The 19300-nt window shown below is 46.6% G+C and overlaps 1 protein-coding gene across 10 annotated transcripts in view; it reads right to left on the bottom strand.

Annotated features, from left to right (window-relative positions):
- Window positions 1-19300, bottom strand: part of DENND1A (DENN domain containing 1A) — a 500247-nt gene that overhangs the window by 43662 nt on the left and 437285 nt on the right. For 9 of the 10 annotated variants that reach the window (XM_039239000.1, XM_039238996.1, XM_039239002.1 and 6 more), the window contains 3 exons: window positions 17569-17640; window positions 16274-16330; window positions 7567-7698 (listed from right to left, as the gene is read on the bottom strand). In XM_039239000.1, the coding sequence (XP_039094931.1) occupies window positions 7567-7698; window positions 16274-16330; window positions 17569-17640 (261 nt within the window). The remainder of the gene's footprint in view (window positions 1-7566; window positions 7699-16273; window positions 16331-17568; window positions 17641-19300) is intronic. The other variant, XM_039238998.1, reaches the window with a different exon arrangement.

The following is a 19300-nucleotide window of genomic DNA, read 5'->3' as shown; positions in this document are numbered from 1 at the left end:
GGCCCCCGGTCCTGCCACTCTTCCCCTGTGCTGAATGGAGACTAGGTGCTGTAGCTTAGCCAGCCCACTGCTGTCTGAAGCTGGAGCTTCTCCTGGCTGCTGGCACTTCCCAGTGCTGAACCCTCTGGCCTTCTCAAGCTGCCGGTGATGAGAGGAATAGCATCTGAGAAGGCCTAATCAGAATTCTCCTGAGTTTTCCACTTGTTATGAATTTCCAGAATCTGAGTCCTCTCTTTGATTGGCAAGTTTCCCCTCTCATATCGAACATGTGTGTTCAAAGGAACAATCCCTGGCCTTGTTAACCTTCCATTGGAAAGCTGTCTCTGGGCTAGCCTGGGCTCTGAAAAAGTGAGTCTGCGTGGAAAGACGGGCCTACTAGCCACCCTCGCCAGGCGGACCTGACAAACCCGCCAGCAATCAGGGACCTCGCTGCTTTTGGAATGGCATTGAATGGGTCCAAACAACTTTGGACAGCCACCCCACCACGACTGAAGGTGGAGCAGGCCGTGGTCACGCTGTGGCAGGCACCAAAAGCCAGACTGGAGCGAGAGGGGGTGGAGTGGGGGACCACCACAGTAGCACCCACCTTCTCACGCACAGACACGGCTGAGAGGGCAGAAAAGAGGGGCGATGGAAAAGGGGAACCAGGATTTAGAAACAACAGGGACTCTGCTTTGTGGACTGTGAAAACATGGCTGACGAGTCAGACCACGAAAACGACTTTGGACCCCGTACCACAATGATGCAGGCCAGCTCCCTTCCATCTGGTGTTCCAACCTGCCCCGTGGCCTCTTGTGCCTGTTGTCCTAGTCACGAGTGACATCTGCTCCTTCCGGAGCCATCTCCTGGCCATGCCGCCAGCCCCTCACCCTGTCTTCCATGAGGCAACCCCTGCCCAGTTGAGGTGTTGGCTTTCCTACCACGGGCTGTGGGGATGCAGGTCAGTCACCAGTGGCGCACAGGCAGGAGGGCTGCCGTTGAGCAGGTGGGTCCTGAGAGCCACGATGGTCGCATGCTGGGCAGCCAGGCTGGCTGGGGGGCCGCGTCAGTGAGTGACTGACAGCTGGCTCTGCTTTCCCCACTGGAGAAATACCCATATTTACTGAGGGCCTATGTGGAGCACTCAGCTGGACAGACAATATCTCACTAAATCCTTACTGCAAAGTGTGACATGGGTACTACCATCTCACTCCCAAGATAGGGAAACTGATTTCACTGAGATTAGCTAGTAACAACTGAAATTTAATTCCAGAGCTGCTGGATGCTAAAATCTGTGCTTTGTGCTCTCTACCACCTTGTCCCCCAGCAACCGATCAGCATCTGCCTTTTCAGTAGTTACATTTTTGGGGGGGGGTGGGGGCTGTCTTTGCTTTTTCTGTCTCTGTGAATGGATCATATATACGTGTGTGTAATATTGTGACCAGGCCACTTGAGAGCAAGTTTTAGACATCATGGTACTTTGCCCTTACATGTTTCAGTGTGCATCTCCTAGGAATACAAATACCACCCCCCTCCCCACAGACCATGATATTAACAATAATTCCATTATATCAACCAACATCCTAGTCCATCTTCAAATCTGCCAACTTCCCCAAGAAGGTCTTTAAAGCTTAAAAAAAAAAACCTACCATAATCCAAGTTGAGTTCTTCCTTTGCATTTGGTCATGTAGTTTAGTCTCTTTAAAGACAAAAATCTCTGCTTTATATAATTCAAGGGATGCCAGACTTTTCCTTCCCTTGACCGCTCTCTCCCTGGCTCCCCTCCTCCCTAGCTGAACCCACCCTGGGAACAGGGGGTACCCCATTCTTCCACCTCTTTCCCCTCCCTTCCTTTCCCAACGCATACAGGACTAGACCTTGGGAGTTCATAAAAACACCAAATAAGAGGATCTAAATTCCTATAATACAAAGCTGTTTCTACTTGGAAATAAACCCCTCATTTATGGAAAGTGATTTGGAAGTAGTTTTTGGCCACTAATGGAATATTCATTTTTCTTCTTCACATGAACAGAATTATAAGCATAGCAACTGCAATAAAACCAAATGGCGGGCCGGACACACCGCAAGTACTTAAACAATAATCAACCAATTATTAATCAATTTAAAAATCCACATCAATAATAAAACCTGCCAGTTCGGTGCCAGGTCTTGTGGTCGACTTTCCAGAGGCTCACATTCTCACAGGGGAGGACGAGGATCAAAGAAATAATTACAAGGCTGTGCGAGATGCACCACGTGTGCCAAGTTCTAGGGTAGCATAGCGACAGGAGCAGCTAACTCTTCCGAGGAGAGGATTTACAAAAGGGTCCTGCTCTGAGGGCGGACAGGTAGACCATGAAGGACCTCATGTGTCAAGCCAAGGAAGAAGAGGGACTGTTCGGGGATGGGGAGGAGCAGGGAGGTGACAAGGCCACTTGGACACGCCTCAGGTGGGCCCTGCAAGGCCATGTGGGGGTAAGTCTGGAGGCCAGAGGCCAGTCAGAAGATGGTGGAACAGTCCATCTGAGTGATAACACAGCTCGAGTCAAAGCTGTGACGGAGGCCACGGAAAGGAGGGGGACTGAGCAGTGTCCAGGCGGCGGAAGGGAGAGGCTCCGAGGAGAGGGTGAGTGGACCCAGGCTTCTGGAGCGAGAGTGGCGCCATTCACTAAGGTGGAGATGGGGGCCAAGGAGTGAGTTTGGGGGGGAGCGTGTGTTCAGACCGGAGGCGTGTGGTTTGAGGTGTCTGGGGAACACGGGAACATCTGTTGGAGGTGGTTGGGAGGCAATGGCTAAAATGAAGGGAGTCGTGTGTGACTCCCAAGCTCAACGGGGCAGAAGGGATTTCTCAGGGCACTCAGAGCCAACGGTGCTGAGGAGGCATTTACGGGCTGGGCAGCTTTTCCAGCCTAGTGCGAGACTGGCACTAAATGGCCCAGCTCATGCTTGTCAAGCCAGAGCTCTCCATATGCACAGACAAGCAGGCAACCATATTCCAAGATTCGCTCCTGGGGGTGCATCCAAACCACTCTGTCTCAGATCTCTGGAAGACATGATAGTGCTCAGTGTGGGCTTTGGTTTAACCAGCTTTTCAAACTTTTATGTTAAAGAGATTTAGAAGCCTCTGCTCAAGTGGGAGGACAGAGGCACCTTGCAATGTGCTTTCTGGAATCTACCAAGTTGGAAGTGAGGCGATCATGTAGTTGGGAGGGAAAACATGAACAGGGCCCTGGAGTGGGTTTACCATGATGTTTTGGGGGGGGCCCTGTCCTACTTCCTGAGATGCACAGCATGACCAGCATGCAAGCGGGACTAGAGCCCAGTCACTGGGCTCTACAGTCAGTCGGGTCCCCCTAGCCAGGGTGGGGGGTCGAGAAACAGAGGTGCTGCCATTGGCTGTCCAGCGTGAATTAGCTACTAATACAGGCACGCGTCTCCCTAGCCTGTTTCCCCGCTGGTACAACAGGTATTGTGCTTTCTTCCTTACCAGCACAGATGTGAGAACACCTAGTGGCCAGTCCACCTTATTAGATGCAGGGAGCAAAGCAGTTTCCAGAGGGGTGCTACCTCTGCTGATTTCTCCAAAGAAGGGGTCAAGGCAAGGTGCTCTGGCTGACGGGTGAGTGAAAGATGTGACTTCTTCACCCTTCCACAGCCACGGAGAGGAGGAAATGTCCACTCCTCCTTCCAGGAGAGAATAGCATGGCGGGGGGGGGAACCCTTAGCTTCTCTCTGCACCCCTCCTTGCTCACTCCTGCCAGGCGGCAGAGTGCTTCCATGGGAGTGCGAGAGAACTGCACATGCTCTGCGCTCCCTGCACCGCGCCACCCCCCCCCCCCCCCCCCCCCCCCCCCCCCCCCCCCCCCCAGCGGAGCAGCTAGTCCCAGGCCCTGCTGGGCGCTAACTGCAATTGTCCCCTTCTCCTGGGCAGAGCAGCTCAGTCTTTTTGATTCTGAAGTGAAGCTTTAGCAAGTCCATCTGGCCTCAGGTCTAAAACAGTATTCTCCTTTCAGCCTTATCAGTAAAAAAGCCGGCATTTTTATCTCATTTGACTATCTCCTGGGCCTTATTTCTCAACTCTTCCCAACTTGGGAGGGGAAGAAGGAGTATTTAAAGTTTCTCTAAACTTAAATCCTTTCCAAGGTAGGAACAGGCAATCTCAAGTTATCTGAGGTTTGTGAACTCTTTAAGAGAAACCGCACGTGATAAGGATGCAGGGCCAACTCAAGATCCATTTACTTTGCGCTCGTCTGGAACCTCCAGCGCAGCTCACCGGGGCTGCGGAGTGGCCGTGCGTGCGTCGGCGCTAGGAAACAACCAATGGCTTGTGAGGTCACTTTGCTGACAACACATGTGTAATTATAGGGTCCAACTTGGCACTGTGGGGAGCGGTCCTAGGGGTGAAGAGGTTGCCTCTGGGGGCCCTAGTGCCCTGAGCTGCCCTCACTTCGGTTCCCATCACTTGGGGTTGGTCTGTCCATTTGCTAGTCTGTCTCCCTAGTAAGTCGCCCCATAAGAACTTATTATTATTATTTTTGTACCTGGTAGGTCTCAAGATATGGATGAACAGACAGACGCATAAATAAATGGAAGGAAGGTCAGAGCCTCAGAGGAGGATGCTGCGGTGAGGCGGAGAGGCAGGAGAGCACCTCCTCTCCCCCTCGGCAGCGCCGGCACAGCTGCGGCTGGGGGCTCCGCCGAAGGCCTCTGCCGGCTCCAGGGCACCTGGTCCAGTGTCTCCGCTGAGCCCCCCTGGCTGGCTATGAGGTGCTCCTTGAATGTGAAAACCATCTCAACAGTCTCTGTCCCCGCTGGAAAGCTCAGGTCCTTAAAGAGGGAGACCCACAGAAATGCAAACCCAAGGCCGACTCTTTTGGAGGTTAGCCTGCACCGTCTGCACGAATTCTTGTGCTGGGACACATGTGCTTTAACAGACATATCAAACAGCTGACATCCCTGCTTGTGAGGGAGCCAGAGTGGGCCCTATCCTAGGTGCGGGCACAGTGGCCCTGTCCTAGGTGGGGCCTGGGGCTTCAGTGCTGGATCCTTAAAATGTGGCTAATGATCCCTTCCTCAAAGGGCTAGGGCGCAGGTGACACGTTTCCCAAAAATAGAATGTATACCGTTGGGGGTCACACGAGTCCTTCAGGTGATAATAGGGATGGACACTTCACGAGGTTTTTCTGATATGCCTTAGAGAAGAAAACTGGACTGTACGTCAGACCTGTGATTCTGTCAACGTCACTGCTCAGGATGAGGCTAAAGCTGGTACGGACGTCAGGTCTGAGTCTATTTAAAGAAAAACAGCAAGTAAGAGAATAGCACAGATGGTAGGAGGGTGGGGCAAAAATTTTTGAAGTGAACTCCAAAGACTTTCTCTGAGGAGACAAAGTCCCTAAAACCCCTGCTTGCCAGTAGTAGGCGCTCTAGAAACACCGCCAGTCCCAGTCGGAGGCCCACCCAACGGGGAGAAGTACCGAAGGACACCGAGCAAGGGGGCTGGGGGGAGGGGCAAAGCCAGAAAGAGTTAAAAGGAAGGGGTCTGCGGCTTTCCCTGGCCCATCCCCCCTGTAGCTAATCTGTCACCTAATGAAGAAGCGGCCGGCACCGGCGAGCTAGCTGGCAGTTCACTTACAGCAAACTGATTAAGAATGTTCAACCAACAGCAGACTGTAGACCTTTCCAGAGAAAATAAATAGAGTGTAGACTGTATGCAAATGTGTTTGTCACTTTGACAGCACGTCTCAATTAAGGCATCTCGCGGCTGTGGGTAGGCTCTGCGGCTGCAGCTGTGAGGGAGAGCCCGCTGCATGGCTGATACTTGGGGCTTGACCTTAATCCGCATGCATGCATTAAAAAAAAAAACCCTGCCTTCCTGTACACTTGCATAATGCTGGCAGCCACGTGAGGGAAGTGACAAACGGGAGAAAAAGCCACTTTCATCCTCTCCAGTTTACAGACCTGTGAAGGCACAGACAGTTCTTATTTCAACAGAGTTTGGGGTGGCTTTTTTAATTGTTTATCCCCCACCCGCACACATACACTCTTATTCTGCATTTAGCTGGGAATGACATTAAAGCGTCTCTACTTCTTGCTGAAATGGAAAGAAGGTTTTTCTCCATTTCAAATAGGGCCTCCTTTTTTGTGTTTCAAAAATGGAATGTTTAACACCATGAAATCCCTCTCCCCCGCCCCCTCTTTCTCTGTAATGGGCTTCAAACTCCAGCGAGGGGCTCTTTTCATGGGAAGGTTAGTGTGTGCAGGAATGAGGACAAAGGAAAGCAGGAAGCTGGCTCTAGAATGCCACGCTGGCGACAACGGGGGCTGTGCTTTCAGCAAACACCGCCAGGGAACTGGGGTGCAGATGTCTCCAACGGGGCCTGAGCCCCGGAGGAGGCAGCTCTTCAGGGGTACAAACCCAACAAACACTGTCTGAAGATAAGCATTCAATCGAGTGAGTGCTGCCCCCAAGAACGCCTCTTTCTTGTAGTACATTTCAATTTTTATAACGTCCCTTTTAAGTATAAAACCAGAAAAAGGGGTGAACCCCCCAAGTTTAAGATGTATGAACGTATTATCCGAAAATACTGATTACAGAGGAAGACTCTTACGTGTCCAGCAACTCTCCCCTTACAATAATAACCCAAAGCAACCATGTCATTAATTCTCTTCATTTCTAAATAGTTCGATGCTGGTACACAGTAGGTACTTGGTAAATGTCTGTTAAAAACAGAGCATTTAAAAATGTCCGTTTCTACATCCTCTATGTGACGAAAAAGCAATCATATTTAAGATAAAATAGAAAACGCTATTTTAATCATGCTCCATCTGATAAACGGCTAAAGAATCAAGTGATTTAAAAATACATAACCTTGCGAATTCTTGTCACAGTCCTCTCTTGCTGACAGCCATTTTTCACAAACCAAATAATTATGACTTTTCTCATCAGGAGAGTCAATTCAATAGAAATAGGGGAGAGTGTACCATCTTTCCCAACTAAAAATATAACCACAGCTTGCAAATAGATTTAAACATTCCGTTTCTATACAGAGTACAATGTTTTACTTAAGGGGGAAAAATCAAGCAAATAGACAATTTTTCAAATGCTCAGGTCATCAAAAATAGTTGGCGGAAGGCTCGGGTGTCTAGAACGGCAGCGTGGGTGTTTACTCTGAGAAGCACCACTCCCGATATTGATTTTCAGGAAGTACATTAATAAAGAACTCCTAATTGATTTTTTTTTTAAGGCTTTGCTTGTTGCCTTTTATTTGAAGGTGCAAAGAAGGGCCCGGGATGCTAAAGTGTTCTAATGAGATGCTTAGCTAACGGAGGCACCTTAAATGAAGCGCCTTGGAGTGGGGGAGGTGCATTTAATGACTTCATTCAAGAGCTGTGCTAGTTTACGGGCAGAGCCACGCTGTCTTAAAATTTTTGAGAGTTCACCTTCAAAACACGCTTGTGACCAAATAAACATTCAAAGATGGGCAAAACTCCACGGAGTCATTTTGCCAACGAGAGCTGCAATGAAAAGCCTGTCTGACGTGGTGCTATAGCTTCTGCTGAAAAACTGAAGGCCAGGGTACATACCTGTCCGAAGTGGACTGTGATTGGCCTCCGGTCCTCTCGGAGCTTGGGGTCCTTGGCCTCTACCAGTGGGGACGGCACAGTCTTTGGCAGCTGCTCTTCCGTGGTGGGGGCACAGCCATTCTCAGTGATGTCCTGCAGAGAGAGGCCAGCAGAGGTTGGTGTTGGGGTCGTGGCACCTGCTGCGGGCAGATGCTCCCTCCAGCCCCACGGCCAAGGGGCCTGCCACCCAACACGCCCTCTGGGATGTTCGGAGCCTCTTCTCCTCTGGGCGATGGAGGAAGCAGAAGGGTAACTTGGCTCTTTGACTTTTAAGGATTAGAGAAACCCAAATCATACACGTTAAATATCAAAAGCCACGTAATAATTCATAACAGTGGGGGGAAAGTCTTTTTGTTCTATTACCTTACACAGCTATTTCCATTTTTATATATTCACTTTGTCCACATGCATTTAAAAATTACTTGCAATCACAGCTCATGCATAATTTTACATTCTATTTTTTCCTACTATATTTATTATAAGCATCTCCATGGTGCCAGTCATTTTAATGATAGTTTTAATAGATGCATAATATTTCACTGAGTCGCTATATAATAACTTCATAACCCACTCTACTATTATTGGGCATTTAGGTTATTCCTAGTGTGTGTGTGTGTGTGTGTGTGTGTGTGTGTGTGTGTGTGTTTCTTCCTAAACACCATAGTGATAAACATTGCAGTTTTTCTTTCTTTTGGATTACTTCTTTTATAGAAATCCCTAGGAATAAAATTACTAGGTCAAAAGATATATACATTCTAAGCCTTTTTATTCATTCTCCCAAATTGCTTTCCAATTTACACCAACTACCAACAATGGATGAGTTATCAGTTTCACGGTACTTGTTAGCCTTATCATTTAAAAAAATGTATTGCTAATTTAAGAGGTGCAAAATTAGACCTCATTGTTGTTTTAATTTGCATACTTTGTTATTTGGGAATGTGGACACTTTCTCCACACTTGCTTCCTGACGATGTTACTCTCTGTGAAAATGAGGTGTTCATACTCCATCTTTCTTAGCCTTTATCTTTCCGGCAGAGAATGAGGAGTCCCACGTCTGAGTTAGGATTTTATGACCTGGAGGACATTTAAGGAACCAAAGTAATATTTTTAAATTCAGAAATTTACATTTAACTTGGACTTCTGTTGAATGAAGTCCAAGCATAAAGGAAAGAAAAACCCCAATGTGCAAAAGGCAGGGAATGGTTCCTTTGGTTCTTTGGGACGTGGATGGTGCTGATTTGTGCTACATGGACCATGTGTTTTACTCAAGTCATGAAAGTTGCTTAGATCTTCATTGGAGCAAGGCAGAGAATAAATGTACAAATAAAAAATTTTTTAAAACCATTTAAATAATTAGTTTTTTACTAAATAAAAATAACTCTCAGTCGGAACGATATAATAAAGAAAGGCGCCTGGGTGGCTCAGGTCATGATCTCACAGCTTGTGACTTTGAGCTCAATGTTGGGCTCTGTGCTGACAGCTCAGAGCCTGGAGTCTGCTTTGGGTTCTGTGTCTCTCTCTCTCTGCTCCCCGCCCCCCCGCACTTGCAATTTCTCTCCTCTCTCAAAAATAAATAAGCATAAAAAAATTAGAAAGACAAAGAATGAAATAATAAAGGAAATTTCCAATTCTTTTTCATTGCTAAAACAAAGACATATTTTGGTTAACAAGACACATGCCTTTAGTCCTCATTAAATTCTGTAGAGAAAAGACTTGACAACTGGATGTTTTTAACTTAGCAAAATAAAGAGAATGGTGGCCAATGGAGGAAAGTGGTCTTTTACTGGATAATAATGAATTAAGGAAGAAACACACGCAACACTTGTGAGCCTCAATCTCCTCATCTGTAAAATGGGGATATGGTAGCTAGGAGGAGTAAAGGAGATAAAGCCACATAAGTGTGTCTAGAACATTATCACTCAATAATGTCCTATGTAGAGCACTCAATAATAAAGAAGTACTTACTAATAATAAAGTATAGACTTTATTATAATAAACTCCAGGGATCTATTTATCTATATTCAACCCCACACACTCAGCTGCAGACTCTGGTCCTGTTTGGCGACAGCACAGGGAGGTGATGGCCTCTTGGTTTCACAGGAAGGGCTTGCATTAAGTGGCCCCCAAGTCTTAGCTCAGCTGAGGCTGCGTGATGAGAGGCTGCCGACAGCCAATTAGAAATGGCTCTTTTGGAAAGGGGCTGCCCTAAGGTGCTCAGGTCAAGTGGAACAAAGACTCCATCTGCACCAGAAAGTAACAAAGGGCAAAGGGGGCATTCTGGATCCAGGTAGGGTTACTGAGAAGACCGACACAAAGGTTGGGTAAAGCCAAATAGTAAAGAAAAAGAAGGGGAAAGAAAGAAAAGAAAAGAAAAGAAAAGAAAAGAAAAGAAAAGAAAAGAAAAGGAAAGGAAAGGAAAGGAAAGGAAAGGAAAGGAAAGGAAAGAAAGAAAGAAAGAAAGAAAGAAAGAAAGAAAGAAAGAAAGAAAGAAGGAAAGAAGGAAGGAAGGAAGGAAGGAAGGAAGGAAGGAAGGAAGGAAGGAAAGAAAGAAAGGAAGGAAGGAAGGAAGGAAGGAAGGAAGGAAGGAAGGAAGGAAGGAAGGAAGGAAGGAAGAAAGAAAGAAGAAATAAGTAAATCAACTTTCAGTTCAGGAAAGATACTGCACGTGTGTGAGAGTGACTGGCTAAAAGAAATAAATGGAGCAGTAAGGTTACGTGGTAATAAAATATTGATAGTAATACAATTACAAGATGATAGCCTTTAAAAAAAAATGTATGTGGTAGTTTGGGGGAAAAGTGTTTTAGTTTAAGCCTGAAGGTAAGCACTATCTTCTAGTTTTGTTTTTACCATTAACTAGCTGATCTTTCCCACTTTTTGGTAACTATTCATTTGTACAACGGGGAGACCACCACCCCCTTGGTGAACTTCAAAGCTATGGGAAGAATGAATGAAAGGAGATAGAACACGAGGGAGCCTGAAAAATGTTACAGTCCTGTGCAAACCGAACGTTCCATATGTATCTGGCAAAATGGAAAGAGCACCATCTAAGCAGCGCTTCCCCTCACTGTGTGGGGCACCCACAATGGCAGGCACTTTCCCAGACCCTTGACCTTCACTATCACACTTAGTTTCCACAGCAACCATGAGGTAAACAGGGGGATGGCTCTTTTACAGGTGAGGAAACAAGGCTCAAAGAGGGCAACTTACCCAAAGCCACGCAAGCTAGAGAGTGGAGGAACCAAGAACAACACGATTTCTGGCACTTACACCACTATCAACGCATAACAGCGGCACACATGAAGGCATCCTGAGCTGAGGAGGTGCTCGTGAGGTGTGATCTCCTCGGGAAATCCCTTCTGTTAACACTGACCCTATGCTGCCACATCTCATGGGCCCTCTGCACTTATCTGCTTATCCCTAAAGAGTTTTGGGTTCTCTGCCCCAGAGCCTGGAATATATAGTACACGCTCTCCAATACATCTTTGTAAATCGAGTTGAACATTTGGAAGGCAAATGTGTCCAATATCCAAATGTGCTTGTGCATCAAAAAACAGTGCTGCACATTCATTTTCTTCGTGCGTAAGGCTTCTCACAAAATCCCGTGCCTTGCCCCGCTAACTTATTAACTTCTTCACTCTTTCCCGCAGCTAGGAAGGACACCTCACTGCTTCCCCCCAGGGAGAGCAGAGCAGGGAGGGGCCCTGCTGAAGAAAGAAATCCGGCCAACTCACATTCTCTGTTGTACCTACTGGCAGAGATCTTGCACACAGTAGAGATCTGTGATTAAAGACATTGTGGTCTAAGAAATAACCGAGAAGCTGTCTGCAGAGGGTTTGGGAAAATAGGCACTCTCATACCCTTCTGGAGGGAATACAAATTGGCAATTTATATCAAACCCCTAAAAGAGGTGCATGCCCTTTGACCCATTAATTACATTCCTAGAAATTTAACCTAATGAAATAATTGAGAATTCCTGAAATGTTTTACCTATGAGAATACCTGCCTAGAAAAAACTGGAACTAACTTTTAAGTATCCAGCAAAGGGGCTGATTAATGTATATATGCCCATCAGATAAAATTTTCTGTAGCCACTCAAAACAAGGATGTGCGGAAGAGACATTTAGTGGTCTGGGATATGCTCAGAATATAGTAAGTGAAAATGTAGGTTATAAAACAAGATCATTTTCTTTTTGCCTGTCTGATTTGTTGAATTGTCTCCAATAAACATGCTTTTTTGTTTGTAAACAGAAGGGAAAAAAAAGACTACGGAAATGTCATTTTGAAAAAGCAAAACCAAGAAGCTGACAGGAAGGGTAAATCTGTTCCTTCCTTCCCGAAGGGTCACAGGGGAGGGAGGCACTAGATAGAGCTGTGGATTTTGGGGGTCACCATAGGGGGGCAAATCTCTTACCAGGAGCTCTCGGGGCCCTACCAGTTCCCATCTCTTGGTAAAGCAAAGGAGTCAGAAAATAATTCAATTCCCCCATCACCTTCCCTAAGAGTTGGCTGGAATCAAAAATCATGACTGGGGTCTAACTACCCTGTCTGTGGAGAAGGCAGGGAGAGCGTACAGTAAGTCACTGGACAGAGGACCTCTGAGAAGGCAGAAGGCAGAAACCAAAGGGAGGCGGGGGGCTGAGTGGCCCTGGGTACAAGCTAGGGAGGGGGCTGGACACAGAAGGAGCTGAGGATAGGACTTCATGACCCAGACCCCCTGGCTGAGGTAGAGGAAGGTTTGAAAAGTCTGAAAGGTTTTAATCAAGAGAGTGACTCAGAGCTGTGTCCTAGAAAAATTGCTCTGGTGGCTGTGTGGATGACCAAACGGGAGGTGACCCCATGCCGGCCACGCTCTCAGGGTATGTATACGTGGGTGTCTGGGCCGATCGGCTGCTCTGGATGTGGGACATGAGGAAATGAACAGAATGAAAATTCCCACTTAATGAATGGTTACTAAGTGCTGCTGTTTAAAGCCGTTATCTCTTCTAATCCTTACAACAACCAAGTAAAAGTGGATCCTTCTCCTGGTTACAGATGAGAAAAAACTAGGTTCAGAGAGGTCTAGTAACTTACTCAAGGTCACACAGTTAAATCCTACCCAACCAGCTTATCTACCTCAGAAGCTCAACTACCACACCATGGTGTCAGGGGTTTAAAGGGTGTGAGGCAGAGCCCTTAACATCTGTGACTCAAGTCTCCATTTTCAGATTTGTGCAGTGCCCTTCTTTTCCAGTCTACTTCACACCACAGCAGATGCAAATTAAAATATGAATATTGATATCGAAACAATATCCGAAGTTGGAATTTCTGTGATTGAGGCTGTGGCATATTTTAATGTGCTGGAGACAGGTGGCTGACAGTTGTGTGATAAGGTGTGAAAATGTCTGTTCTACGAGAGTCTACCTAGATCTCCCTGCCCCACACGCGCTTACTCCCTTCAATTCACTAGGAAATGTTTGGCCGGAAGCTCGAGGCCTTGCTAGCCCAACTGTGAATTTGCTCCTTTCCATCAAAAGCTCTTTATCAACAAGCGCGATTTATGTTTCTAAGATCAAAGATTTAAAACTTTATAAAGGGCTGCGAAATGGGCCCAGTTGATTCAATCGATCTAATACTCAAGAAAAAAAGATAATTACTCAGGGGTTTCCCAAGGAGATGACAAAATGACATTCTGACGTGAATAACTTAATGTTCCTTGCAGGTGAGAAGGAACATGAGTGTGACCACTGTTTTTCACACAGGGCACTCTGACGCCCCCCTTGCATGTGCTGTAGGAGGAGAGTGTAATCTGATGACAGTCACAAGCCCAGCCACCCGGCAGGAGGAAAGCACTACACCCTCCGTTTACAAAGTGACAGCCGGGAAGCATCTTGGCCATTTCTTCTTCTTCCTAATTTTGAGCAAGTCAGACTTCAAAGGAGGCCAGGCTACAGAAGAACTTGACCACCTTGCTGCATTTATCCAGAGAAACACGTTATCCATCGTTCCTTTTTTTGTTGTTGTTGGGCGAAAGTGGAGCAGGTACGGAATAAAGCCACACTATAGTATCTATTAACGATTATTTGCCAATGGTCACACGGATACCCTGAAAGCTCCTCTTTCAGATGCTTTGAAAATCTGCTGCACAAATGAACAAGGGATGGAAAGGGGCCCTGCGCAGTCATATTAGAGATGGACCCTCCACACACACCATGGTGACCTCTCCACAGGTCGGCCCCACATTTTCTATTTGCAATTCAAACCCAAGGCGAGAGCGCAGAGGGCAAGATTGGGTTCTTGATTATATCTGCGAGGTCACCATCACTATGCAGACTTAGAGGAGGCCAGGTGGCAACCCAGTACATTTGAAAATTGGATCTTTGTTGGGAACTGCCTCAATTTCATAGCAGAAACCAAACTTGAGATGTCTGTATTAGACGCATCTGGGGAGCCACACGGATATGGTGCTGTGTGAAGGGGGGAGGGGAACAAAAAAGCCAAGGAAATATTTTCTACCGCAGTGAGAGAGGTCAGATGGAGCCAAATCCTAAATTAGCTCAAGAAAGGGAGCAGGAGAGCACGTTGCTGAAGACCAAGTCCTGTCTGCACTGAACAATGCTAGAGTTTCAATTACAAAATAGCTCTTCCAAGAACAACTGCAAAATATCAAGCCTGTAGAAATCTGTAAGACCGAAGGGGGGAAAAGTGAAAATTGAAAAAGGTGCACTAATAGATCTGTCAACAGTCCGATGGTGACAAGCCACATTTCTATAAAATGCCTTCACCATTTGTGTCACCTGAAATGTACTGACACTTTCTATAGAGCATTATCTCCTGAAGCTATTCTTGAAAAGACTGGCAGGGGGAAGGGGAGAAGGGGAGGGAAAAATCTGCGTTAGATACTATCAAGGAGAGGAAGGGGAGGTGGCATGGAAGGAGAGCGATCTAGATTGTTTAAGTGAACCTTTGAACAACAACATCACAAAACCGGAGCGGGACCGGTTATTCGCAGAAATGTTACGTATCATAAAAAGGGGATTTTCGGAAAGCCCAGCCCTTCCTCATACCAGGAGGGAGGCGACGGCCTGCAGAGAGCAGATCCAACCAATAAGGAACATCTGTCCAATGCCTGAGGAGGGATCCCTTTCTTTACTTACTTCCAGTAGTATTCTAACACCAGCTGAGCCTCCATCAGATCATCAAGGAGGGAAAATTTGGTGAGAGAACTCCCCCCTCCCTGCCACTCTGTAGTTTATCCCACTCACTTACATGTGGCTGGGATAGGAGATAAAAAAAGTACCTATAGGACTTAACATCCAAGGATTCCACCTGCCAGCCTTTGGCAGGGCGCAGCAGACCACAGTTCAGGTCTATCTGGATTTACATGACAGGATTTTTATTTCGGGGCTTGAATCTCGGCCGTTAAAAATTCACTCTCAGCTGAAACTAGGAATTTAAATGCTTAGTCGGAACAAATTATTTTGCAATTAAAAGAAAGGAATCAATTCCTTTGACCATTGCAAGTTAATGAGAGGTCCTTTCTGACTTCATAAAATTCAAACTGCTTTCAATTTTTTAAAAACTGCCGAGACAGACAAAGGCCCTTGCTGGAGCTGCACATCCAGGGGGGTGCGGGGGGTGGGGGGTGGAGGGATGTGTGTGGGATAACAAAGTTAAATGCTCCTAAACATCTTTTGGAAAAGCAAACACTTGTTTTAGAAGGGCAGGAAGAAATGCTGTTGTCGTAAAAACACAGATGCTGGAAATGGATGGGTCTGGAACCTGATCTGGTTCTGGTTCTGGAACAGAACCTGGTTCTGTAGGCTCCGACAGTGAGACCTTGGGCAAATTCCTTCACCACCAAACCACGGTCTCGTCTCCTGACTCACGAAATAGGAATAATACCCCCCGGGGTTGTTCTAAGGCTTAAACGTCAAAGCCCCCAGCCCCGACATTCTTTAGGAAGTGGTTACTGAAGGGTGACAACAGTAATAACGATGACATTCATCATAATATAAAAATGCCCTCTGCTGTGTTAACCTCCCTGTGCAAGGCTAGAGGATCAGGCGGGGGACTTTGGCTGGCATGTAGCCTGTAGGATTTCATGTCATTTTACTGATGGTCCAAGAAGATAATCAGAGTCCCCTCCCTGTCGCCCAAGAGTCTGAAATGGGAACTGCTGGGCTCCTCCTGGTGAACCCACCACTGTGAGGAGAGCTCGCGGCGTCCTCCTGAAACCCTCCGTTTGTGCCTTGTGTCTGCATGGTGGTCGCGTGCCTGCCGGGACCACGGCGGTCATTTCCCTGGAGATGCTTCTGGGCTTCGGTTACAAGCAGCCCCAGGGCAGAGGTCAGCTGCGAGAGGGAGTGGTGCCCAGATGGGGAAGCTGAGCCGATTTTGAAAGAGGCCGGTGAACCCTAGGCCTGGTGGGGTGGGCAAGGGGCAGACCGGCAGCGGTGACTGTGAACTTGCTTGCCTTTGTGGGTTTAAGGCAATCTTAATGTTATTTGAAGACAGTTTTTTGTCTGTGAATATTTATAACAGTGTGAAAACTCCCGGACAGCTGGTAATGCATTTTGAAGTGTGCTAACAACACTGTATCAAACAGCCCTCTATTGATCGCATCATACTTTTTTGTGGCCACGCATTTCATACACGGTGCTTATACATTTTGAATAAGAACTTCAAGTACCTTTTGCTTCAAGCGGTTTTTCACCTCTTTTATTCCCATTTTTGCATGATCTTTTGCCTGCATGAAAAATTAATTTAAGTTAAGATTCCCTCTCTGTTTCCAGCAGGGACTATGCTTGATTTCAATCCGTCGCGAATCACCTTCTCTGATTACTAGAAAAAGGAAGGAAAAATGGGATCATCAAGTCGAAAACATAATGGCTATGAAAACAAATACAATGTTGAGAGGTTAAAAAAAATCCCTTAAAGAGTCTACAGAGATTTTATTTTCTGCATTTTGATGGCACTGGTGTCCCCCCACCCCTTCCGAAGCCCTTCTTCTGCTCTCTATAATTATTTATCTCAGCAGCCAGGCGATAGCCACCACTAACTGTGGAGCAGCAGTTTTTGAGGCTGCTAGAATCTGAATATCTATTACATTTCACCAGGGCAGAACCTCAGGACCAATTTTCTGCCTGAGCTGAATGGCCTGAGCAGACACGTTGCCGGGTTCCCCTAGTGCCGTTGCTCAAATCTCATTTCGGCACACACCCTGGCTTTTATTTTCTGTCATTTCAGACCTGTGTGGTTCTTTTGGCAGGCCACCCGCCCGGTTAAAATAACTACAGTTGAAGCACAGAAAGGACTAACAAAATTAAAAATGGAAATAAAACAAAACCACCCCAGTTAAGTGGCTCACAGTCAAATTAGCAAGCAAGAGAAACCATGAGGAAGAAAAAAATACTTGAGGCTTGTAAAAGATGGCACATCGGATCGGGAACTGACGTGTTCTCCTACTTTCTCTCTGCTGTGGGCATGAGTTTCACAAACAATGCACGTCCTATAGGGCAGTGGCGAGAGAGATGATGAAGAATTTGGGACGAAAATCAGGGAGTGTGTCCCACCATGAACAGTCTTCAGTAACCAGCAAAGGGGCTGCTTTATTTTGACGTGGGATGCAATGGGGATACTCATAGGAACCATAACACCCCACAGACCACACCTCTAGGTCTGAAGGTCACTGGCATGGAGCGGTCAGCATTTTAGCCACCCCAGTCTACATTTTATTAAAAGCTAAAACCAGTAGCTTCCCATTTCTTAATGGCAGCAACTATGAGCAGAGACAGTTTCAATGAAAAACATCACTGACCTGGTCACAAAATATCAACACTACATTATTCTAAGGGAGGTTTAGGAAGGTTTAGGAAGCAGCAGCCCCCTAAATCACCCTGGCAAGATAGGGTCAGGTGTATTTAAGGGTTTTGTCATGCTAAGCGACAGATCTGTTCGGATCCTGAGTCCAAGACCAGTACTCACAAACTTATAGACAGTCTTCATAGCTGGGTTTGCTTTTGTTTTTACGGTATTCAGAATCGCTCCGCTTCCTTTCTATAATAAAAACATCAATTAGCAATTGGGACTGAAGAGAACAGTAGGCCAACACCAACAGAAACCTCTTCCCTTTGAACAAGTTAAGCAACATTCCAAGAGTGTGTAATTTAATTAGAGAAACAGGCCTAGATGGTAACTGGTCCTGGGCAATTAGTTACAGCCGTGGTAGAATCGCTATGGGTGGGTACTGGGGGAGCAGGGTGGGGATGAAGACATTGATAACTAGATACAGGACGACTAAGGATTTTGCTTGGCACCCGTCTGCTGGCTGGAAAAAAAGCTCTTCCCAGGCTCTCTGTGGCAAAGTTTCCCCATAGTAATCTATGGCTTCTCAGGAAATTCTAATTTATTTGGCTACCTTGAGTCATGTGCCTTCCTTTCCTCACCTTGGTTTTCTGTGTTGTTATTTTTAATCACTCTGGCAGGCTGCCTCCCTTAACATCGATATCTTGAGAAAAGGAAAGAATGAGTAGCCATCAACATTAATCATGGCCTTCACACACGTCCAACATACCAATTTCTTGGTTCAGGTTCTCTGGGAGAGCAGGGAGAAGAGGAGGAAGGATGGCTTTCCCAGGACACAAAGGAGGCACCGAGGGATATGGAGTGCACAGGTGATTGTGAGTGCTCACTGCGGAGACACGCTGTGTTAGCCTTGCGGGAGATGGAGTCACGGGAAGGCTGGCCTTAGCCTTCAAGGACCATGAGGCTGGGGGACACGTCAGGGTATATAGCTGCCACTGAAGGTCATGACAGCTCTACTGGCTGTGTGCGCAAGGCGTGTGGAGGCAGCTCATAGTCTATAGGGTCAGAGAAGGAGCTAGAGGATGAAACGTTTGGTCTGGTCCATGAGGGATGATGAGGAGTTCATGTAGGGGGATAGGAAGGGCAAGGGCATTCGAGGGATAGGGAAGAGCACGTTAAAAAAAGTGCAGAAGCTGAAAAGCCATGTGCTCCTAATAACTGGTCAGTGTATCATGGTAGGAATGGCAAGTGGGGCTGAGGCCAGCTGGGGTCCGCTCGTGAAGGGCCAGGATATGGAACCTATGCTCTGGAGGATTTTTAATCAAATGCATCACATAATCTTGAGTTGTGCTGGTTTGAAAGATAATTCTAACTGATTCACACAAAAAGAGAGAGACTGGATCAAGTGGGCATATGAAAGAATAAGATATAGTCATGTAATTATTAGGATTAACGCTTAGCACAATTTTTGGTAACAGTCCATATTAGAAGTTTTGAGCTTTAATGAAAAAACATGGCAATTTGACCTAGAAAGCGTTCTGTGTCATAGGACAATATGAAATTTTGACCTACTCATTTATTCCATACTGCTTTCCAAAATGACTCAGGATCCTATTTCAGTGGTCCTTTGGAATATTAAAACTCCTTTTATCAATCAATCAACAAGTCCTTATTGCTGGTCTATGATTTGCCAAGTGCAGTGTTTGGCCATCCAAGAACAAAAGAGGCCTTTCATTGAGGAATTCCTTACTCTCGGCCAAATGCAGCCACTTCCAAGGGACCTGACTCGGCAGCGGTGCACTCGGCCCACGAGCAGAAAAGAACACTTATCGCATTATGTTGGAGTTGCCTGTTTACGCCTCTCCAGGAAGACAGGAAGGCCCCCAGGGCAGGGCCGGTGTCTTCCTGCTCC

The sequence above is a fragment of the Hyaena hyaena genome, unplaced genomic scaffold (assembly GCF_003009895.1).
Source record: "Hyaena hyaena isolate Hyena2069 unplaced genomic scaffold, ASM300989v1 scaffold_151, whole genome shotgun sequence".
NCBI classification, from domain to species: domain Eukaryota; kingdom Metazoa; phylum Chordata; class Mammalia; order Carnivora; family Hyaenidae; genus Hyaena; species Hyaena hyaena.
The sequence above is the reverse complement of the archived record's forward strand: the minus strand, read 5'-3'. Positions and strand labels throughout refer to the sequence as shown.